General features: G+C 38.1%; 1 protein-coding gene across 15 annotated transcripts in view; it reads left to right on the top strand.

The window, feature by feature from the left end:
* The window catches only part of nrxn3b (neurexin 3b), a 266,978-nt gene that overhangs the window by 109,047 nt on the left and 133,459 nt on the right, over window positions 1–24,472 (top strand). For 10 of the 15 annotated variants that reach the window (XR_015091006.1, XM_086061874.1, XM_086061863.1 and 7 more), the window contains 9 exons: window positions 9,515–9,718; window positions 11,855–11,881; window positions 14,470–14,589; window positions 14,697–14,809; window positions 15,444–15,712; window positions 15,859–16,049; window positions 17,176–17,349; window positions 17,875–17,901; window positions 20,670–20,789. Coding sequence is in view for 13 of the 15 variants with exons in the window: in XM_086061874.1 (XP_085918000.1) it covers window positions 9,515–9,718; window positions 11,855–11,881; window positions 14,470–14,589; window positions 14,697–14,809; window positions 15,444–15,712; window positions 15,859–16,049; window positions 17,176–17,349; window positions 17,875–17,901; window positions 20,670–20,789 (1,245 nt within the window). In the remaining 2 variants the exon portion in view is untranslated. The remainder of the gene's footprint in view (window positions 1–9,514; window positions 9,719–11,854; window positions 11,882–14,469; window positions 14,590–14,696; window positions 14,810–15,443; window positions 15,713–15,858; window positions 16,050–17,175; window positions 17,350–17,874; window positions 17,902–20,669; window positions 20,790–24,472) is intronic. The other 5 variants (XM_086061865.1, XM_086061872.1, XR_015091007.1 and 2 more) reach the window with 3 other exon arrangements.

Raw genomic sequence — 24,472 nt, 5'->3', positions numbered from 1 at the left:
TCCATCCATCCATTTTCTTAACCGCTTTTCCTCACAAGGTCGCGGGGGGCGCTGGAGCCTGGAGGTGGGGTACACCCTGAACTGGTTGCCAGCCAATCGCAGGACAATATATAATGTTTATTTATTTTTATTTTTTGCCGTTTTCATTGCACATATGACAAAATAAACTGTTGACAGGTCCTGAGTGGTACTTGTTGAGTGGTACTTGACCTGGTTAGCGACAAATAAACTGACGGATGAAAATACACTTCCGTCAGTGCTTTTTTTAATTTCATTTTTATTTTTTTAGTTTCTTGTCATTAGGCAGGAAAACGGGCATCTGCCCGTGACGGACTGACGAACCGTCCATCATTACGGCGGTTTTAGCATCATTAATTACATTAACTCAATTGCTCCCAAAAACATATAAATACGTTCTATTTTTAATATTACTAAGCTCCCAAAGACATATATCTATATGTTTTTGTTGTTGTTGTTTTTTATGCTAGAGCATACAGAAGGCTTTGATGCAGCCTCAGAACTGAAGGGAATGCTTGAAGCAATGGTAGTTATTCCAAAAACGGCCAGCAGGTGGCAGCAGAGTATAAGAGCTCAACCACGGCATGAAAGCGATTTGGGAATAATGATGAAACTTAGCTATATTCTAATGGTAATTGCTGTAAAACGGAAACAGATTTATATATATTTTTTCCTGACGAAAGAACGGACTCTAATCTTTCCTTTGGTAGGTTCCACGTTATTATAGCAATATAGCACAAGATTCTGTGGGCCTTGCAAAATCAGTCAAAATCCAGTAAAACACGGGAGCGAAGGGGGTTGCTTCAGTGAAAATGGTTGTGAGTGATTGAGTTAATAGAAAGGGCACTTTACTGATGTTAAAACTAAACAAAAAAAATACATGTACTAAATTTTCCCCAACTCTCTATAATATATGATTCTCTTGTCAAAGTCTATACACACAAAAAGCCTCAGCACAAAAAAACTCTCAAGGTTAGATGATGGCAAGCTGCTGCGTCTCTTTTTGTGCTCGTCCTGTGCTTTGGATGAATATTTCCTTGAAATGTTGAATTCTAGAGGACATGGAAATACAATGCAACACAATTATTTGTAAATGTGACGCAACTCTCAAAGGTCCTTTTGAAAGTTTTACTTTTTTAAATAACATCCATTTTGTATTTTTTACTGGCCTTTTTATGTTAGGTTTCAATATCTAAACCTTACTGTAGAAATTGTGTTTGGTTGTTTTTCACTAGCATGCTAAATTAATCCTATTTTACTTCAAGCTTGAACATGCCTGAATTGTGCCGGTACAAAAAAACTCCTGGGCCTGCATTTTTTATTTTTTTCAATTTCCACCATTGAAAACAGGCCCTTCTTCTCTGCCCTCCACTTTCAGCTTTCTTCCATTTGTCTTTTAATGCTTATCAGCTTCCCACTGTTGAATAATCGTCGAATTGAGCGGAATAATGACTTTCTTATCTTCCACATTATCAAGCGTGTCGCACATTTTTCAAGGCGCGTTCAGCAATTTACCCAGTAGTACAATCCTGCACGTGGGCTGTAGAAACGCCTTTTTTTTTCCCACCTTGAAATAATGTTGTCCTTCTTTTACCATCTCCCCCCTCACAATTTGCTGGGATGATAGTTGTACAGAGAAATGCTTCGATGTGATTGAAGGCTATGTAAATTGAATTCTATCTCTGCGGATACCAGCTGTAGAAATTTCCCTAAAGATGTTTTTAGGGGGGGAAAAAATCCCTTCTCTTCTCCTTGAAAGGACATTTGAGTTGCCTGCCACTCAAAATGTGTTTCCAGCCTTCAGCATCAGGTGATAGACTTGACGGTGAGCTGACATTCTTTTTGCCATGCGAGCTGCCAAGACTCAACTCGACTACGGAAACGTATTGAGCGCATGAAAGCAAAAAGTCACCAAAGTGGGTGCGGATAGATGTTGAAGCAGATGAGGAAGAGCAAATCATCGCCTGAGATGTTGGAAGTAAAAGCAAAACACTTGGGGTGAGATTTGTTTGAAAGCTTACCCAGGAGAAAAAACACACTCAACTGCATTTAAAGATCTGTCCGATGCCATTTTTTACGCTACTCGCTACATTATGCGTGTTGCTCCCTAATCCCCATTTGTAATTAAATGTGTACTCAGGCGCTAGCTGCGCTAGGTTATGTAAACCCAGACTATCATTGTGGCTCTTAACGCAGCGTGTGGAATGAAGGATGAGAATGTGCCACCTCAGTCTTCCCATGCTTTATGTGCCTTGTCGTCTTTTTTCCCTCCACCAGCGCACACACGCTTTTAAACTCTCCCTCTTCCTACTGTGAGGTTTTCCCACTCGCGCTCAGTGTGTGCATACAGTGGAAATAAAAGTGTCTCTTCTGCCATCCGAAAAAATTGACAACTCCACAAGTCTCGCGGGGCATGAGGGTGACTTCACAAGGAATCGAACCAATTCAAGGAAGAAAGGGTTGATTCTTGTATGTGACGTCACTTACATGAAAGGACAAAGGGACTGACTTTCAAACAACAGTTATCATACACCTGACCTGCTTTGTTTTTGCTTGGTCTTAGTATCATTTTCATATTTTGTTACATATTCCAATCACACTGCTTTTATGTGTTTTCTGCCATCTCCAAATTATCCACCTTTCTCATCAAACCTATTTTTCACCTGGCACAGCAGCTGCCTGTCTTATACTGTGCTGCCCTCTGATGGTGGGCATGGTTCTCTTATTATGTGGCCTTGTCTTATGGCTCCCTGATGATGAACAATTTTCACCCACCATCAATGAATAGTATAATCATAAAGAGGTTCTGTATGTTATAAGTGTGGTTATATAGTATAACATGATCATATTCTTTCAAATATAATGTCCGTCCATTTTGTGAAGTACTTGTTCTCATTAGGGTCTAAAATTCACACGTGTGTACAATTTAGTTTTCAATATGTGCTTCAATGAACATAACATACAATATTTTAATATTCTTAACCCTATGATGCAAAAGGGGGTAAAAAATGACTTGGAAATTTTCTCTCAAAATCTTTGTAATAAAAAAACTAGCATTCCAGGTGGTCCTCAACTAACCTGTTTTTGATAACCTGCCATTTAAATTTTTTTACTTAACTTTTAAAAATTTTAAAACATTTTTGAATTACCACTCACATTGATTTCTGATGCAATTCTGATGGAAACTAGGGATGTTCGATACCACTTTTTCTGAGACTGATACCAGTACTAGTAGTCGAGTACTCAACTCTTTAGTTGTCACTGATACCAAAACCAAGTAGCGATACCACAAGCATTTTTGGTACATCAAATTTCCCCCCAAAAACAATGACAGATAATTTTTAAAGAACTATATATTAGGGATAGACCGATTATTGGCGCTAATATTCAACATTTCGACAAATATCAGCATCGGTCGTTTTGAAAAATCTGATGGCCTCAAATATTTTCACATTTTGGAAAACTGTATTTACTGTAGCTATTTACTTGTTTAAATTCATATTAAACATTTTAAGACATGCTGATGACCCTGAGAGCTCCCTGAACTTGAAGATGTCTAAGATTTTTTTTTTTTATGTTAAATCAACATTATGCTGAAAGACATTTCAACAATATTAATTGTTTATAGTTGGAATTTGGATTTTTTTGTGTGGATATTTTCCCTTTTAGTGAATATCAGCGCCAAATATCGGCCTCCTTGACTACTAATAATTTATATCAGTATCGGCCCTGGGAAAAAACAAAACAAAAAACACATCAATTTAATCTCTACTATATACCACAATATATGAATTTCCCTTAAAACTGCATGAAAATTAATGGCAATTAATTATTCACCTAACTCGGACATCTTTAATGAAAACTATTTATTCAAAGTTTGCACCGCATCTCACAAAAACCACAACTTACATTTTGACCTCAAGTTTGTGAAGCATATGTTACTATCAGGTATCAACAAATTGGTAGATTCACCCACCAAAATAATGGATGAAGTAAACACAAAGGAGAAAAAAAACTGTGATCAACCACACAAAAGGAGGCGAAGACACCACGGACCAGATGGTTGCCACCTTCACCTGCAAGTGGCAGACTCAAAGTAGTACACGGTGCTGTGCTACAACATCCTTGACCGCGCCTCCCTAAATTCAAAAGTGGTATCACCATTGCATGACAGCTTTTTCTCAATGAACTCTGAAAGGAGCTCATGACTGCAAATGGCAATCATTGAGGTAATGAGAAAGTAGCAGCAATTTTTCCACCAAAATTCCCCTCTGGCTAATTCTAGATATGGTGATTTACTAATGTGGTAAGTTTTTCCTCAGCCTTTCTTTATATGTGACCCCTGTGTGTCTGTACACACCAAGCTGGGGTTTTACCAACATTAATCATCACAAACTGCCATTAATCATGGAGTCAACACCTTTCAGGTGAAACACGTCCGCTTGGCTTTGAATAATCCATTTTATGGAGACGTATGGAACCCTTGCGGAATGCCATTGAATGACTTTCCAGCGATTAGGTTAAGACAAAATCATAGCGGGTGTGAGTCAGCTATCTTCTATGTTGTGGATTGAATTAGAGCAAATACACATTTATTTACAAAAAATAAAATAAAAAATCGTTAGATTGTGCTTGCGTGTCTTGTCTTGTTTCCGATGCTGATTATATCTGTCACATGTTGATAAAGCACTGCGGATTTAGCTCAACCTCATGTAAAGCCTATTCAATGTCTGCTGCACGAAACGGCTTACTGTTTCATATTGACGCCACACCAGCACAGCTTATGAATTTTCAGATTCTCCTCAGTCTATCTCCTGCTTATGTGAAACACAGGAAGAATATTTTTAATCCTGATCATTGTTGACCTTTTACTCAACAGTTTTGGCTTGCAATGTAATCTAAATACAGTTTGATAATAATGAGTTTTCCTTTTCGGTAATTAATGCATACAGTTGTTTTATTGTTTATATTTATAATGTACGATGGCGTATTATATATATATATATAACTCATAAATTTGCCACTTTATAAACATCAGAAACCTACGACAAATACACGTAGCAAAGCTATAGTCTAATGTGAGGATTCGTTGGTAGTTAATGGGACACTGTTTATAAAATAAAAAGGCAGGATGGAGACGGAATCATTCTTAATTTAAACTTTACTTGTCATACACGGCAACGAGAGCGGCATGTTTTCCTGATCCCCTATCAGCTGACTAATCAGAAGCTAGCATACTTTAGGTAAATGCAAGTGAATGGCAGAGAGCAGCAGATTCCATACATCAACTTAGCTACTTGTACAAAAACTACCAAAATATTTAAATGTGTAAATAATATTCTGGAAACATAAATGTACAAGTAAATACCGTACACATTTTAACAAATTAACTTAAATGCTTGATCCTCAGGGCGTGGACCTTCGCAAAGCGAGGCGTCTTTATCGCTGGCCGTACCCAACGCTTCAAAGAGCAAATGCTTATGGTTAATGTCTGCTAAAGCAATTACTATCTCCTTATTCGAAAACCCGATCGGAAAGTATTGGCACAAACATCCGAGTAGTACGCTACGTGTATTTCTCGTAAGTTTCTGAGGTTTTTTTCTCGCAAATCTGCCACCTTATAATTTCGCAAATTTGCCACTTTATAAACTTGCAAATTTACAACTTTGTTAAATGGCAAATTTATGAGGTTTTTTTTCTCTTGATTATTGCCCCGACCCTCTAAAAAAAATCAAAATAAATTATACATGGCCCTAAAACGCCGTCGTAATAATCCTTATTATTGCCCCCCCACACACACAAAAAAATAATGAATACATCTCATAAGAAATGCACAGTGAGCACGAACTGATTTAATCATTGTGCCAGAAGTCTGACCAAAAGCTATATTAGAACCCTCCGAGATGTTTTGAGTTAATTGTGTGCTTTTTGGTGCATACGAAAAATGGCTCCTACCCTCTCAGGCATACTTGAACAGCAAACACAATCAGGAAAGGGGAGAAAATGTCATATCAGTGCATTTTGAAATTTCCTTTCAGAAGTCGAGCCACTTATGCAGCTGTGTAGATATGTGAGACTTGACAACAAATCATATTGTAAAGATTTACAGTATATGTGCATGTGTGTGTATATAATGAAAATAAACACCAAATTGACAGAATTGTCACTGTTTCAGGATATAATGACAAAAACACTCTAACTGCCAAAGCAAATAAAATGGGGGGGGGAAATGGAATGTTCCATCAGCTGAACTGTTAATTGTGTTAAGTGTAGGGTAACGCACGGCATCTTAATTGACATTTAAAATGACATTTACAATTCTGCTCTCTAGAGAACGTTTGCATGTGTGTTTTATCACATTAATATATTGATGCAAACACTTTGTTTGCATCAGGAATGCTTGAAACTTACAGCATCCTGCAAAAGCTTCTTATTTGCATTAAAGTGGGTATTATTTGAATAAAATAACAGCACAATAATTGCACACACATTGCATACTGCTGTTTTATTCACAATGTATACCCGAATGTATCTACAGTGTATGTTTACTTTTTGGTAAAGTTTATAAACTACTGTGTGCAAGAATTAAGCGCTGTATTATGTTTTATATTACAGTTGTTGTTAAGAACATTCACATGAATTTATCTTTGTATGTGTCTTTATATAGGCTCCCTCATTATTTAGGCAACCATAGATTGTTGAGCACAGCTGATTTTAAAGCAAAGACAATCTCAAGTTTTGCTTCAAGATTGATTGCAACCTTTTTTTTTAGGCAAATCCTGCTCGAGAAAATTTATAAATAAGCACAGGCACTGAAATCAAGCTAATGTTTGAATTGCATCACGGGGAATTTATAGTACTGTATAGCCCATAATGGTTCGCATACAGAAGACACATATATGGGGCCTCTCCCTTAAGTGTCGTATTGTGCTGAGCAAAATTATTCTGAATGGATGTGTGCACAAATTGTCTCATGAATATTTAACAAAAATGCACACATTATATTAAATTGTAACTATACTATTTTCCAGTAGCAGGTTCATTATTTCATTTTCTGCAAGTGTGCTACAATTGCCGCTATTTTTTGAAAATGTGTATTAATCAGAGTTAACCCATGAATTTGCATACATTTTAATAAATTTTGACTAATTATGGTACATTCAGTCTACAACAAAACACAGCCAATAGTTGCGTAAAAACTCTTAGCATTAAATATCAACACATGAGAGATTTATTGCCATGTTTATGTGTACTTGCTTTTTTTTTTAATATATAGTTTCCCGTCTTTAAGCTCTGGCAATGTAGTTTCAATTCAGGGGTAAAGGCAGAGAGCAAAATCTGTAGTATATTAAGACAAAACTTGCATGCCACAAGACAAATGAAAAACAGTGGTACTTAGTGTTTTAAAATATGCACTAGCACAAAAACAACCTACTACTGATCACCAGATTTCATAACTCATTATGTATTTTGTCTTCCCTTTTGAACTCAAGTAAACAAAAATCCATCCAATTGCCTTCAAACCTTCATGATGTGTTTCAGCATCTTAGAGATTTTGTTCATGATGTTGGAGTCATTTCCAATTGCTTCTATTTGCCGTTGACAAAATCCCCCCCCGTCCCCAAAATATTACACAATTAGAGCAAAGACCTAAACAGAACGCTGCGGAGGGGTATTGCTGAGGAGGAAGTGGTATGATGATTTAATTTTCTGCACACCGAGCAGCACGTGAGCGCATCACAGCCCCGAGCTGCCAGACATTGGCCTGCCATGTGCCGGATGATGAATACCACTGCCACCGTGCATGTGGGACATGTATCTGTGTCTCTCATGGATAAAATATTTTATTTTCCTTTTTATAGATGGTCTGAGAGTATGTTTTCATAGCAAACAAATGTGTGTGATCGAACCCTGCAGTTCTGAGTCTCATCAGATAACCACTGGGATTCCACAAGGTTCGATGTTAGGTCCCCTTTTATTATTCAGCCTTTATTTCAATGATTTGCCTACCATTTGCATACATGGATGCTCCAACTTTATAATTAGATCGTTTTGTTTTCCCTTTTATAGAGTGTATGTTACGCTTTCATAGCAAACGTGCTTTATTTAATCCGAGGTGTCTGCACCAGAAACAAGTGAATCAAACATGATGATAATATCTGCATTCTTGCCTTTGACTGCATCCAATAGAAACTCTTAAGAATTAATATAATCCATTCTGGGACGCTAGCCAACCTTGTTGGAATAGGCCCTGTGATTCAAGGTGTACCTTGCCTCTCCTCTCACCCACGGTCAGTTTGGAAAAATTCCAGCTCAACTGTGACTCTATTGAGGGACTAGTGTTATTAAAAAAATAGTGATATGTGTTAGAATAGGAAAAAAATGGAAATCTGAATAGGCCTAGTGGTTGGCTCACATCTCTGAGGTTCCGAGACTGAATCTGGGCTCTGGCCTTCCAGTGTTTAGTTTACATTTTCTCCCTGTGTTTATGTGGGATCCTTGGATGGCAGTCACCAAATGCCCACTTTACAGATCAGTGCGCTCCCTGGCCAACTTTACATCATCCGCCCTTGGTGTCCTGCTTGCAGTTCCCTATAAAAATGCTTTGTGCACTTGGATTTCTTGTAAATCAGTTTTGTCCTTCCACAATTTAAAGAGGTGTGTGCCTCTTAAGCGACAATTTTGTGGAGAATAAAGTCGCTGAAAAATTCCCATTTTAAACTGTGCCAATCTTTGTGTTTGTTTGCGAAATACCAAAACAAAGTCTAGCCCACCTGCGCAGATTTAGATCGCCCCTTGCGCCAGACTTGTGCTGGTCACAAAAATAGAGCCCTTTGGGTCAACAGTCCAGTGTTTGCACTCGAAAGAGAGTAAAATATTACATGTAATTGAAAAAAATAAAATCAAAAATCCCTCAAGTGTTCAGAAACAATCCCACAACCTTCAGCATAGGAGATGACCACTCTATCACTTGAGCTGTACCATGCCTACTTTTGGATAATATTGCTGATGTGTCCAAAAGGGGACCAAAAAGGGTCGGAGGTATGAGGATTCCACCAGACACCAGCGATATACTGACACACAATAGGACTGGCATGGCTCTAGGTTTGATGTTTTGGAGGCAAAGATGATGATGATGAAGTTGCCATGCAGGCAAGAGAATTAGAGAAAGACCCAGGAGAATGTTGGTACGTGTAGTGAGATAAGACATGAGGGGAGTTGGTGTGAGAAGGATGCAAAAGATACGTTACTGTACATGATAAAAATGACACACTGGGGTGACCCCAACAGGTCAAGCAAAAAGGAAAAGAAAGAAAGAAAAGGGGGGTGAAATTGTTCATGTTTGTATCTTCAAACTCAATCTGTATCAGTTAACAACTGCAGTTCTGAGTCTCTTCAGCCAACGACTGGGGTGCCACAAGGTTCTATTTTAGGCCCCTTTTTAATGCTCCCTTCATATGAATAAATTCCCTATTTGTGTATGTTTTTCCTGCAGAGGCATCCATCCTGTCCTACGATGGCAGCATGTACATGAAGGTGGTGATCCCAAACGTGGTGCACACAGAAGCGGAGGATGTCTCGCTTCGCTTCATGTCCCAAAGGGCTTTCGGTCTGCTCATGGCAGCCACATCCCGCGAGTCAGCAGACACTCTGCGACTGGAGCTGGACAGCGGAAGGGTCAAACTGACGGTCAACTTAGGTATCGTATACAGCCCCACCCCGAACCCCTGGAGGCTGACCTCGACTGGCTTCAGGGGAAGCCTTTTTGTTTATGCATTTTCTTCTGTCTTGCCTTTTTTTTTGTGCAGACGTAAAATCAGACCTAACACATACTAAACCAGTTTTTGGAGTTGCATGTTTTGCTGACTTGCCTGGGCTGTATTTTTTTCTGGCCTTGTCTTTGGAGATTGTCCAATCTAACACTTAACTCTTTTGTCTTCTGCTGATCATAATACCAAATCAGTTATTTTCTTCTTTTTTCATCTCAATTTTGATTTAATTTTTTAGAGAATGATCTCATATTTCGTTGCAACATTGTAGATTATCTATTGTCGGAAACATTTAGTACTGCCACATTTTCTGCATTCTTGATGTGTGGGTCTGTTACTTTTTTATATTTTTCTTTTTTTGAATCCTCATCATAGCAGATTCATCCATGAGTGTATCTCTTGGTTTAGTTAGCATCCCCCATGCCTTGCTCAAAGATGGCACTCACCCCTTCAAAGGCCCCGAGCCTGCGGCCCGCCTGGCAAACAGCTTGATGCCACAGCACCCAGCGCACCTGCAGACCAGGCATGCCTGACATGTTATATTGACGCTCCACAGATTGTAGATGATAATCATGTGAATAACCCCTATTAGCCACTTTTTAAACTCCTAAAGGACTATGTAGTTTTCATCTAAGCACTGAAAATGTAGACTTTCCGTTACAGGAAAAATATTGTTCGACCACAGTTTTGCCCTCTAAATTGGCGTCAACATGCCTTCTCTACGGTTGTCGGTGCTGCATGGCTCGAGGGTGTTTGCTCCCACTTTTCTGTTGCGGTTGACGGCACATGACCTGCCTGGTCACATGAATTTCAAACTGGAGGTGCAATACTCTTGACATGTCATAACATTACACCAGTCAATCAGTTGATTTTCTAATATTACATAGTTGATCATTATGACAATATCTTGCCTCTATTGCTGAGTTTTGAGATTGATGTGGCCATTAATTTCCAAGCGGACATTTTCATATTAAAATTTTACCATGACGTTGCAACAACTCTCTAACATTTCCAGTATAATCATTAGAAGTGCAGTGTCAAGGGAGACGTGACTGGTTGAGGGATGGTGGAACCAAACAAAGATATAAAATAAAACAATATGAGAAACGTTAATGAAACAGGGAGAACGGTAAGCAGACAACCATGGCTTGATGGGACGTGACTGGACTGGCCACCATGACTGGACAGGACGTGACTAGACTGGTTGCCATGACTGGGCAGGATGTGACTAGACTGGCCTCCATGACTGGAACTGGAGCATGACGTGACAAGACCTGATTTGCCTTGACTTGACTTGCTGTGGAGTGGCTATGACTTGGCTGGGGCTATGGCTGTGACGAAGACGACTTAGCTGTGACAATGGCTACTTGGCTGTGACGAAGACGACTTGGCTGTGACATAGACGACTTGACTGCGAAGAAGACGACTTGGTTGTGACAATGGCTGCTCGGTTGTGACGAAGACGACTTGGCTGTGACGAAGACGGCTTGGCTGTGACGAAGACGGCTTGGCTGTGACGAAGACGGCTTGGCTGTGACAAAAGCTTGGCTTTGACAAAAGCTTGGCTTTGACAAAAGCTTGGCTTTGACAAAAGCTTGGCTTTGACAAAAGCTTGGCTTTGATGGGACGAGCCACACGAACTTCCACACATAACGTCGACAATGCTCCCACAACGACTGGACAGACACAACAGACTAAATACACCAACACTAATTACTCGACAAGGAGCACCTGGGGAAGACACACAGATGGACGTGGTTACACCTAACGAGACGAGGGAAAAGACAAGGAGCACAAAACAAAACACTGATCACACAGACAAAAAGGAACATGAACACCTAAAATCAAACAAAAACCCAACCCCACAGAAGCGAAACATGACATGCAGGTGATAATTGGATACTATTTTTATATTCCCAAATTATGAATATTTTGGCAAATTTAAATGGCCGCTGGCATCATGTGACCGTCCCCAGAAAGTGGCCTTCTCTTGCACTTGGATGTCTGCAGCTGTAACTTTGAAGGATGCAAATTCATCTGTCATTTATTCTCCCCTCCCCATCTAGACTGTGTCAGGATAAACTGTAACACCAGTAAGTCAACATTCTTCTTCTGGAGCCTTTCTTCCTTCGATAAATGTTTGATTAGGAGAGGCAGTGTGCCAGTTGCAAAAGGGCTGAGATGTGTGCATGTGGGGGACTGATAAGAGGATTTCACAGATAAGAGAGAGAGAAGTAATAGCCCGAGATCAAAGTTATGCAAATCTGACTTAATGTTCTCCATATATTTTAAATGGCCCATTTCAGGAATTAATTCAGGGAACTAGTTTTTAATAGTTCCCTGTATGCCTGGTATAATAACTCAAAATCATTTGTTTTTTCAATTATATTGTAATAGTTACAGCGCATCTTTTTTGGCACTCTATTTAGTTGCTGTTACTCAAGACAAGAACTCTACTTTTATCAATTTGTAGAAGGACTTTGGTTTGACTTTGCAATACAGTGAGTAAACCCACCAAAAATCACCCTTAAAATAAATGTTTTTTTGTACTTGTGTATAATACCGTCCCCTGATAAAGTCTAAATGCTTTTAAATCAAGATTAACAACTATGTTATTTTCCCTTATCTATGACTAAGGTCTTTCAAAGTACTGTATTTTTTAAATCATGTTTTTGAAAATCTTATTCTTGCTCTAGTCTGTACGATCTTTTAGTAAATGTAGTAAGCTATTCATTATTTCTATACTTTGCTTTTAAATTAACTGCTTTAATTTGTTTACTTTCAAATACAATATATGACGTATATTGAATTATGTATGCACCATAAATCAGTGATTTTATTTATTTATTTATTTTTACAACCTCTAGGTCAGGGGTTACCAACCTTTTTGAAGATGATAGTTGATGATCTTGCCTATTAATTAGAGCAAAGGGCTACCAGTTTGATAAAACTTCTGGAAAAAAAAAAAAAGAAGCTCAAATTACGATCAATCACGTGTTATTATTATCATGTTATTGTTTGGAACGGGGGGGATCAGCTTAGTCGATCACCAATTGTAACACAAACATTTCTGCCTTAAAACGGCAGTTAATATCCCTAAAAAGCCTGAACCATGAAATATATGTGAGAAAATTCAGATTTTTTGGTAAATAGAGTAGTTATTGGTTTAAAAAAAATAATAATCAACTTCCACATATGACTTTAGATTTGTGTCATATTTGATACATCCGGTCACAATGCTTTAAATTTGTACATTTATAAATATTAATAAACAGACATAACAAACATATTTGTATTTCCAAAAATCTGAAAGAGCATATCCCAGTATTAATAAGTATAGATGTCTCCTTTCTCAGTTGGGGCGATCTTGCAAGGTCACTGGAAAAGCCATCAGCTGGGTGTTACTGCCCTCTAATGGAGTATGTGTGTAATGCATGTGCCAGATCATATATGTCAGGGTTTTAATGGGGGGGAAAATATCATTCTCTGTTTTGTATTTAATATGATATGTTTGGCGTTATAGGGGTAACTGAATAATCGCCAGAGTAATCGATAGGATAATCAATTCTAAAAAGATTTGTTTGTTTTTTGTGACAGTCAAATTTAATAATAATTAATTACTTATATATATGTTAAAACTCCAATCATATTAGGAAACAAATACAGTAAATACTAATATGTGACACTTTATTTCTATAAATCTTTTCCATAGTTTACATTTTCAAATAATCGTTTGAACAGCATTCCTAGAAAATGACAATGTCCAATTACTTGTGAGCTATTTTTGGATATACAGTATATATAATTTTTGGGTGCAAAAATATAAGTGTTATTGATAGGATTTTACAGTACCTGTATTTAAACATGTAGGTCAAATATTTTGGTACCGTTTCATTCAAGAAAGAAATCCCCACAATATTTTTTATAATTTATCTTAGTCCCATATGTATATATATCAGTTGGTTGTCACGGTTTGACTGTTGAACACCCTTCACACTTTAGAACTACTTGCTCTGTGGGTAACAATCAGAAGATTGTCATTAATTACTCATCACTTTTGTCACTTTCAGTGTTATTGTAGATGCTTTTTTTTTTCACGGAAGGATTCCAGATATCTTGCCTGTGTATGTCTCAGGTTTAGTCCATTCAAACTGTAATTTTAAGTCTAGCGTGGATACCTAAATGACCACAATGATTAACCTACCTGTGTGTGAAAAATTGAGTTCCACCAATGAACTCTTGTAGTGGTACAAGCGCTCCCTCTAACGTTCAGTGATTCTAATGTCCCTTTGCCTCCCTGACTGCTTTCCTTATTAACTATTCATGTCATGATTATCGGTCGTTTGTAATTTGACTGAAACAAGGGTGAACATTTGGGAATGGAGAGATGCAATTAAACTAGATCAGCGACAGTAATGAGCTAACTGGATGTAAGTGAGGGATAAGGAATCATTTATTTAGTTTTTCCTAAGCAGAGTTTTTGTATGAGTAACAGCAAATGTGCCTATGCTTGTTGACATTTTATTTTCCTCTACTGAAAACTAAAAACAATTCCAAACCCCCCCCCCCCCCCATTCAGAAATCATTCTAATTATGATTAATTTAATTTGCTGTGCAGATGATTTGTTTTTGTTTGTTGCACCCTTGTCTAATCAACTGACTAATTACCGGTCCTCTTCAGGCAAAGGTCCTGAGGCTCTTTATGCTGGACAAAAGCTCAACGACAATGAATGGCACTCGGTGCGAGTTGTCCGGCGCGGTAAAAACCTCAAACTTATTGTGGATGACGACGTGGCTGAAGGTATTTGCATGAATGTCTGCTCTTATAACACACAGTCCTAGGTAGAGGTACTGTATGCTACATGGTAATTCTCGACTCTTATACCGCTTATGCGCTTACATTTTTAGGCCAGATGGCAGGCGATCACACCCGTCTCGAGTTCAACAATGTGGAGACGGGCATCCTTACTGAGAGGCGCTTTGTATCCTCGGCGCCCTCTTCATTTATAGGACACCTCCAGGTATAAAGTCTATGGAAAAGGATTAGGGCCAGTGAAGAGAGAGAGAAAAAAAGGATTCTCACTTTATTCTCAGAATTCTCACTTTAAAGTCAGAATTGTCACTTTCTTTAAAAATTCTACAAAAATTTAAATCTCCCTTTAAAGTCAGAATTCCGACTTTAAAGTCAGAATTATGACTTTAATGTCAGAATTATGACTAAAGTGAGAATGTTCACTTTATTCTCGGAATTATGACTTTAATCTCAGAATTATGACTTTAAAGTGAGAATTATGACTTTATTCTTGTCACTTTAAAATTAGAATTCTGACTTAATTCTCAGAATTCTAACTTTAAAGTCAAAATTCTGACTTTCTTAGTGCTACTATTATTCTCATTTTAAAGTCAGAATTCTGTGATTGAAGTGAGAATTCTGACTTTATTCTTGTCACTTTAAAATGAGAATTCTGACTTTATTCTCAGAATTCTGACTTTAAAGTCTAAATTCTGATAATAAAGTCAGAATCCTTCCAACCTTTTTTTTTCTCTTCACTGGCCCTAATCCTCTTCCGTAAAAGTCCAATTCTTTAAAACGGTACAAGAAGTCAAGTTTTGTTCAGATGAAGTGGTATAACTTATTTTTCGCAACCCCGTCAGAGCCTCAAGTTCAACGGCATGCAATACATCGACATGTGCAAGAACGGGGACATCGACTTCTGCGAACTCAACGCCCGTTTTGGCATGCGCTTCATTATCGCCGACCCGGTGACTTTCAAGACCAAGGGCAGCTACCTGGGCTTGGCCACTCTGCAGGCTTACACCACGATGCACCTCTTCTTTCAATTCAAAACCACTTCTCCCGATGGCTTCATCCTCTTTAACAGCGGCGACGGGAGTGACTTTATTGCTGTGGAACTGGTCAAAGGGTGAGTGGGATAGCGCCCACAGAGGATTATTACATTGACGTAGTTGATTACAAGTAATTGACCTCTTAAACGTTTTCATGTGTTTTACCATTACCATTGATTTGGTCTGGGAAGGGATCATTAATCCTGCACTGTTTACATTACAGATTCATCCACTATGTGTTTGATCTTGGGAATGGCCCAAGTCTATTGAAGGGGAACAGTGACAACCCGCTGAATGATAACCAGTGGCACAATGTAGTAATCACACGAGATGCTTCTAACACGCACGCGCTCAAAGTGGACTCCAAGTCGGTCACCCAGAATGTCAACGGAGCAAAGAACCTTGACTTAAAAGGTAATCTTTTACCTGCAATGACAAGTTTTAAATTGGGATATTCTGCTTTGTGATGATTTCTATTTGACCTTTTTCCCCCCTTACTCCTTCCTCATGTTTACTTTTTTACTATCTAAGAAACGTGGGGCGCTAATTAGTGCACCACCAGGCTTCCCATTCTGTCCCTGTCTCCCTCTGTTGATCATTGTTATTTTTTATGGTTTAGCTCAGATGGATTGTGACTATGAAGCCAAATTGCATTTTTTTTAGTGGGCCTGGTTTATCAGTGCTGTTGTTATTGTTTATTTAAAAGACTGTTAGAACACAAACATGTTTATTTAGTCTGTAAGTTATTAGCCACTTTTCAGTGATGAGACAATTCGAGTGTCAGTAAGCGATACGGATAGTGAATAATGAATGAATGGTACACGTTTCTTCTGAACCAAATATTCTATACTGTATTTAAAAACAAATAGATTATGTTCAATGGAAAAAAAATGCTGTTTTTAATTTACCCAAATATTTCAGAAAGGCTGTTTTTAATTTACCCAAATATTTCAAAAAGGCTGTTTTAGAGCTGCAATTTTAATACCGGAATATCGCAATATTTCTTTTTCCATCCAATAAAGTTGGGCTGCTAATTAGCGAACCGACAGGCTTCCCGTCCTGTCTCCCTCTGTTGGTCTTTTTTATTTATTTATTTATTTTATGTTTCTCGGACGGGTTGTGACTGTGAAAACAAATTGCAATTTCTGATCGGAACCGGGTTGAAGACATCACATGTTTATCAGTGCCTATGTTACTGTTTAATTTAAAAACTATTAGAACACAAACGTGCTTATTTAGTCTGTAAGTTATGAGCCGCTTACCAACAGACAGACTTTTAACACTGTTTTGTAATTACCAGAGTGACACATTTGTATTTCACTGCATCAGGGGGAGTATTTAATGAAAGGAATAAAAAGGTAAAGGAAATGTAGTATAATGTCTTTTTAATTATTATTGTTGTGTATAATTGTCATGGGACTGTGAAAAACAATAAAGAACTACTTCTCTCCACTCTGGAAAGCCCCAGTGACTTATTTAGTGAAACAATGTTCACAGTTAATGATGCTCATTTACCGTCTTCCTCTTTGTCTTGCTTTAGGTGATCTGTTCGTCGGAGGTCTGGGACCCAACATGTATCAGAACCTCCCTAAGCTGGTAGTTTCTCGTGAAGGCTTCCAGGGCTGTTTGGCCTCAGTTGACCTCAACGGCCGCCTGCCAGACCTCATCAGTGATGCCCTTTTCCGCAGTGGGCAGATTGAACGGGGCTGTGAAGGTACAAATAGCTTATTACAAAATGATCTGTCTAATTAGAAGAGATTTCCGTAAGCCCTTAAGCTGTTTTTTTAATGCTGCTTACTTAACCCCCCTACTTTCTTTCATTGTGGGAAAATATTTCCGCTTCGTTATTTTCACATTTGTTCTTGTTTGCTAAAAGTAATTATTTACTAAACAAGAAATGTTACAACAAATGAAAGCAGATATGAGCACAGTAATTCAGTCATACTTTTTTTTGGGCTATTATTATTGTACTCTACTTTTGTTTTTATGTTGTAGCCAGTAATTTAAACATTACATTTCATGGTAAACTTCTAGCATCCGAATGCATTAGTTTTCCACTAGAGGGCGACATACTACCAATGTAGAGCCTTAAAACCTTAGGGTTGGATATTGAGGCTAGTAAACACTATATTTTACTCTATAGAACAGCTTTCTTCAAGCTCTGGTCCTTTACTAACTTGCCCTTGTTTTTCGCTCTGTTCTTTCTTTTTTAAACAATATTTTTCCTGCTCTTACAAAGTTGGTTTCACCAAAGCCGACCTGCAAGGTAGAGGGCCGCTTCTTGGAGGCCTGCTTGCCTGAAAGTCTGCAGTGTGCAATGCATCATGGGTGTCACCAGGCATGGCAATATTGCCCCTCAGTGTAGCAGAGGTGACTTGCTCTCTGAAAAAAAAGAGGGCAAAAAATCAGAAAGGTGCTCTGAGAGAAGAAGTAGTGACGCTGAAATAGCTCACCAGCCATGCAACCATACATCTTAGTCTATAGACATCGGCTGATTATCGGTTCGATTGTTTACCGTTGTTTTGTTTTAAAACGTGAAGGTTTCAATAAGCGCTAATACTGGTTGTCACCAGACCTCTCAGCAGTAAAGCTTAGAAGCAGACTTCTAAGCCGTAAACATTTTTCCCCTCCTTCTCTGTGAGCAGAGAGGGGAGGGGGAGCAGTTCCAAATGGAGGAGGCACAAGGGAGCAAGGCGAAAGAGACACTGCAAATAAAGATGCTGTTTTGGTCTCTTGATTAATGCGCATTGTCCTAAAAAAAAAAAAAGAAAAGATGTCAGCAACCTGCCTGTGGGTCTGTTCTAAAACGAGCTCGCCAGCGATACGACAATGTGAGTGAGAATAAGCGGTACGGATAGTGAGTAATAAATGAATGGTGCATATTTCTTCTGTATCAAATATGGTGTATTAAAAAAATTGTAATGTACCCAAATATTTCCAAAGATGTTATTTTGTAGCTGTAATTTTAATAGCTTAATACCGCAATTTTTTAATTTGAATTTTGTTTATTTATTTATTTTTACATCCAAGAATCTCGGGGCACTAATTAGCAAACCACCAGGCTTCCTATTCTTTCCCCCACTGTTGGGCAATGGGGAAAATGCTGTTTTTATTTACCCGCAATGTTTAAAAAGCTCATTTTGGAGCTGTAATTTTCACAGCATAATATAACTGAATATTTACCATAACGGCAGAATCTAATGATAATGGCTCATGCCTAGTGTGTATTTTATATTTGATCTAACTATAGACTGACAGAGGACCTGATTTAAGCCAAGCTTCGTACTCACAAACCTTAAAGATGCCAATGCCAGTGCCTTGTAAAATGAATAATCAATTAATCTGCCTTATCATTAAGAGACAATGTGTCTCGCAACATTAGCAATCATAAAATGAAATTATAGACTACTATGGATGCAATTAATCTCCTGCCTCTGACATTTGTGTGCAATGCTAATGATCAGGCCTCTTCATCAATGTCATCGTTGATCCTTGACAGAGAGATGTGTTTCAGAGAGCGAGCAGCCAACTGCTTCATAGTCAAAAATCAATGACTCACACCTTTTAAACACTTAGAAGTAAATGCTCGGTGGGTGACCTACTATACATTCCACTGTACTGCACTTTCAAATGGCAAACTTCATGTTTTCTACTTTCGATGTCTTTCATTACTTGGATTCTTTTTTTTTATTTCACTGCCTTTTCATTTGTCTGATTTAATTTCGATTAGAGGGGTCTGTTATAGACTTATTGATGCTGTAGACTTGTGTTTTTCTGCATTCCCTTTCTGTATATGTATTCAAAAGTAAGAGCTGCAGTCTGTTTAGTGTTGGAGGATACTAAACACACATTTGAATACTTTTTCTGGCTAAGGTGCATACCAGATATGCACTGTGTTCTTTTTTTTATGTTTCTCATGCGCATCATGAAATCTTATGTCTAAATGTTTATTACGTATTCTCAAAGTAAATATCTTTGAGAAGAGCTAAACGAGAGGAAAGTCTATTCTCACTGGAATTTAGTCGGATTTTGAAACAGAATTATTATTATTATTATTATTTTTATCAACAGCATATTAACTCATTCACTGCCACTGACAGCTGTAGTCGTCAAAAAATAATTTTAACTATTTATATTAGTTTAACATTTCTTTTCCATTTTTGTTAACAAGAGTATGAAAACCTAGATTATTTTTTTTACATTTAGAACAGATATAAAATTTGTGATTAATCGTGAGTTAACTAGTGAAGTCCTGCGATTAATTACGATTACAAATTTTAATCGCTTGATGCCCCTAAATTTTAATAATCGTTTCTTTTAAATAAAATATATATATATTTTTTTTTAATAATCATTTTTTAAAGAAAAGATTATTAAAAATTAGGGGCGTCAGGCGATAACATTTTTTATCGTAATAAATTGCATGACTTCACTAGTTAACTCACATTAATCACAAATTTTATATCTGTTCTAATACAAAAATATCTAGGTTTTCATACTCGTGTTAACAAAAGTGGGAAAAAATGTTAAACTAATAGAAATAGTTCAAATAAATTTTTGACATCTATAGCCGTCAATGGCAGTGAATGAGTTAATAATTATATATAGTGAATACAATAATAATCATACACATAAATACCGTTTTCTATTAACACTTAGCATTTTGCATCAAAATAAAGTGATTTTTAATGATATGTATGCACATGATAACATTTTTGTTTTTAAAAATTTCCCACAAAATCCTTGTGAGAATATGATGGCTTGGAGCACATTTTTCCTTTCTATATATCTTTAATGAAAATAGTGAATGTTTCCTTGCTGTTTTGTCTTGCTTGTTCACCGAGGGAATGCAGCATTGAAAGTTTTACTTGGATAAAACTTTTTTGAAACGCTTCCTTGCATGCATATCCACTTGCACCGTAACAAGAAACTAGCTGAGTGTGTTTGCATGGATACAGCTTTGTTACATTTCAATAGTAGCAATTACAGTTAGTTGAAGACGCTTCCTTGTCTCTCCCTGTTCCCCATTTGCAGGACCTAGCACCACCTGCCAGGAGGACTCCTGTGCCAACATGGGTGTGTGCATCCAACAGTGGGAGAACTTCACTTGCGACTGCTCCATGACGTCTTATTCAGGGACTCACTGCAATGACCGTGAGTACTGCTGTCTTATGTTTTACCCGATTTTGCAGCACTGTGGATTGTACATGGTAACAAAGATGCTTTACAAGCATATGAGGATTTTGGAGTGGTTGGAAAGAAGTTCCAATGTCTCACACTGCGTATATTATGGGAGTTTGCAAATACAGTATAGTTTGAGGTGGTTTCGGATGGTTGACGCCTGTAAATGTTTTCTTAACATTGAGTTGAAAATCCTGCAAACCATGATAGTCTGTTTGAACTGGAGCATTCACAGCATCGTCTCTGCCATATTATGGTTGCAGGGTAAGGTTTTGGGAATGTTCTCTTAAAAAATAGACAGACCCAAAGTATTTGTATTGTTTCTTAGAAATACCACTCAATGTTACACTCTAAAAATAGTTGGGTCAAAACAACTCATAAATATTGGTCAGATCCTTTACTTGGGTCCAAAAATTTGGTCATTTTGTATAAAACAACCCAGAAAGTTGGGTCAAAATGACTTATAAATTGGATCGATCTATTTTTGATCCAGAATTGGGTTACTTTTAACCCAACTATTTTTAGAGTGTATGATAAACATTTTGTGTAAATTTGTGATCAATAGTTGCTTCACATGGCTGTCAGGTATGATTTAGTAGGAGGTTACCCAATGTTTGGACTGGTATGAACATGTTTGACAGGAAGAGCAATAATGTCCCTGGGTCACTTTGACCCAAGGCATCTGCTTGATGATGCAATATATTTTCCATAGACATAAACATATGAGCTATATGAGGTCGGAATAACCTCATCTGATTCTGTTGACTTTTTGACGTCACTGGTGATACATTGAGGGACGTTTGTGCTTTTTGGAGTGTGACCACCAGGGGGCAGTACATTCATATGCACAACCGCACACTGTCCCTCTGCTCTTGGAGAAAATGAGATACAATCCCTGGAGCATGAAATCAGATTTCCTGCTACTTTCCTCCACTGCTTCGCCTCTTGTTCAGGCCTCTTGCTCTAACCGTCCCAAGTGTATCCCCACGGCTCATTCATTCTCCGGGATATATAGCATGGTGAGCAGATCAAATCAAATTTACTGCAACACCTTTTTATTTTTAGTTTAATTCACTAGCTGCGTAGCAATAAAAATGGTAAGAGGCATATTTTGTCTTGCGTGTTTGCTTTCTGGCTTTTTATTCAGTGAGCACATTGCTTTGAGAGGGTTTCTAATTAGCAGTGTAGGGGTGCAGCTTCACTGTGTTTCTCTCAGCCCCCTCCTCCATAATAGCTGGCAGCAAATGGCAGTAATTGTCTGCTTCCCTGACTCCATCCTTCCTATGAATTTTTTTTTTTTGCCAGTAAAGTCTCTTCATAGCAGGCGAGAGCGCTCTAGGTGGTCGGAAAAGTGGAGGCTAAATCTTGACAGCCAGGAACAATCTAAGATCCCGTTTAAAAAAAAAATATTCTTCATGTGTTTCTTCGCTGCCCACAACAATTGTGAATGTGTTACTCATGGGAAGAAGACACCCAGCAAGATTGTATGGCTTTTTAGACCATGCACGCGACTATTTAGAAACAACAGTCTTTGAGAAGCACATTGTGCCTTCTGCTTTCGAAAGGTTTTATAGGGTGGACTACTTCAGAATTGCATTTAAGCACATGGGCGCAGTAGGGAAGAGAAGAGTAGCGGGCACTTGTCTTCCCTTCCACATCCAGAGCAATTACTCATCTTACGTAACAGAATTATCACTGCAAAGGTCACAGCATTGTTCTCCAGTCAGGGACGTGGTAAACAAACAGGATGATAGAGCACAGACCCGGTAAACTGATGCTGGCAATCATTGTCATGATCATGAGCCTGTGTTGTTATACATTGTAAACTTGCCTTGCCTTACCTTACACTCTAAAAAACAGTTGAGTCAAAAATAAAACAAATTCCGTCAAAAATTGACTTTTTGAGTTATTTAACCCAAAAAGATGAATCAAATGAAATGAATAAAAGCAACCCTCTTTTTTCTTTTCTTTTTTAAGGGGAGGGGGGTTGCCTTGTAGGTTATTCATTTGACTCAACTTTTTGGGTTAGTTGAATAACCCAAAAGGCTGGGCCAAATTAAAGTAATAACCCACAAAGCACCCCCATTTTTTGGTTGTTTTGTGGGTTGAATTGGGTAAAAAATGAACCATCCCAACGTTTTGAATTATTTAACCCAGAAAATTCGGTCAAATTAAATTAATAAACCACAAAGCAACACATTTTTGGGTTATTTTGTGGGTTATTCATTTCACTCAACTTTTTAGGTTAGTTGAATAACCCACCAAGTCAAATTAGGGTCAAATGATTGACCCACCACCACCAAACAACACACAAATGTACCCAATTTGAGCTTACAAAATTGATGCCAGACTAGTACCAACTCTTAGATCGTTCACGTACACTAACAGTCAAAATTTTAGACATGATTGAGGAGTGGTACTAAACACCACCAGTTCTTATGAGTATTGAATGGCCAGTTTCATTATGCATATACATTTTGGACTACATATGCAGTGAACTCGATCTTGTACCAGTCAAAGAAATGATTGCTGTTGAGCTTGAGTATTCCTCTTAGACAATCCTTTTTGGGAATAGTCTGGGCAAGGACCTTTTCTATCCAAAGTGCAAGACAATTTTGGTATGAATGCAGAGATGAATTGGATAAAAAAAATCATACATGTGCACTCAATCTTGTAGAAATTATGTTGTTGTTTTTTATTTGAGTGTAATAGCCAGGTTTCTTAACACTATTGGAAGTGTAGTGGTTCACATGTCTGACTTTACTGATGCTCCATTCACTCATTTTTAGTAAGGGGCTCTGTTCTAAGTCCCCTTTTCATTTTTCTTTATTTACTTCCACTTGCCCCCCTATTAAGGATACATGGAATTTCCTTCTACTTCTATGCGAACGACACCCACATTTATGTGCCCCCCCCCCCAAAAAAAGTATATTTTTTCAATCCATTGCTCAAATGTCTGGATGATATAAAGCTTTTTGTCATTTTTTAAATTTTGTATGTTTCTGTCATGAAACTGAATGTAGACATCCCAAAAACATAAAAATGTATTTAAAAAAAAAAGAGACAAAAATGGACATGAGTGTTTTCCACATAGCAGCAACGAATGTAAAAGCCCTAACTGGCTCTGAACTTTTGAAGTTTCTCTGACAATAAGATGTGGAATTTGACAGCTAGATCAGGGGAGTTGTTAAATCCAGCTTTTATCACTTGCAGCTCCAGCCCAACTTGTGACTGGAGAGGATAAGGTATTCCAATGTGTTTCTCCTGATGTTGTACATGAGATTTATGTCTCTCGCATAAAATAATTCATAGATGCATTCATAGAGTGTGTGAGCCTTCAACCCCAACTTTACAGTTTGCGCATGTTACCTAGTGGCGGAGATGTGCCACACAACACCAGGCTTGTGGAAACATACAGTGCAATCCGTCTCTCATTTTCAGCCTCTTTCGGAAAAAAGCAAGAAAAATGTTGTATTGCGATAGCAAGAGAGAGGGGAGGAATGATTGAGCCGCAGAGATTACAGAGCGTTACGATGAGGGGCGTCCATCTGTTTTGGTGCCAGGCGCATAACCTTGAGACTGCTGAAGTGTTCCCAGGAGCCGCCCAGCCGCAGACGCATCCATCAACACTTGTTCCGGGACACATTTCAGCAGCG

The sequence above is a fragment of the Leptonotus elevatus genome, chromosome 18 (genome assembly GCF_054856555.1).
Source record: "Leptonotus elevatus isolate MCC_2025b chromosome 18, RoL_Lele_1.0, whole genome shotgun sequence".
Taxonomy (NCBI): Eukaryota; Metazoa; Chordata; class Actinopteri; order Syngnathiformes; family Syngnathidae; genus Leptonotus; species Leptonotus elevatus.
The sequence above is the reverse complement of the archived record's forward strand: the minus strand, read 5'-3'. Positions and strand labels throughout refer to the sequence as shown.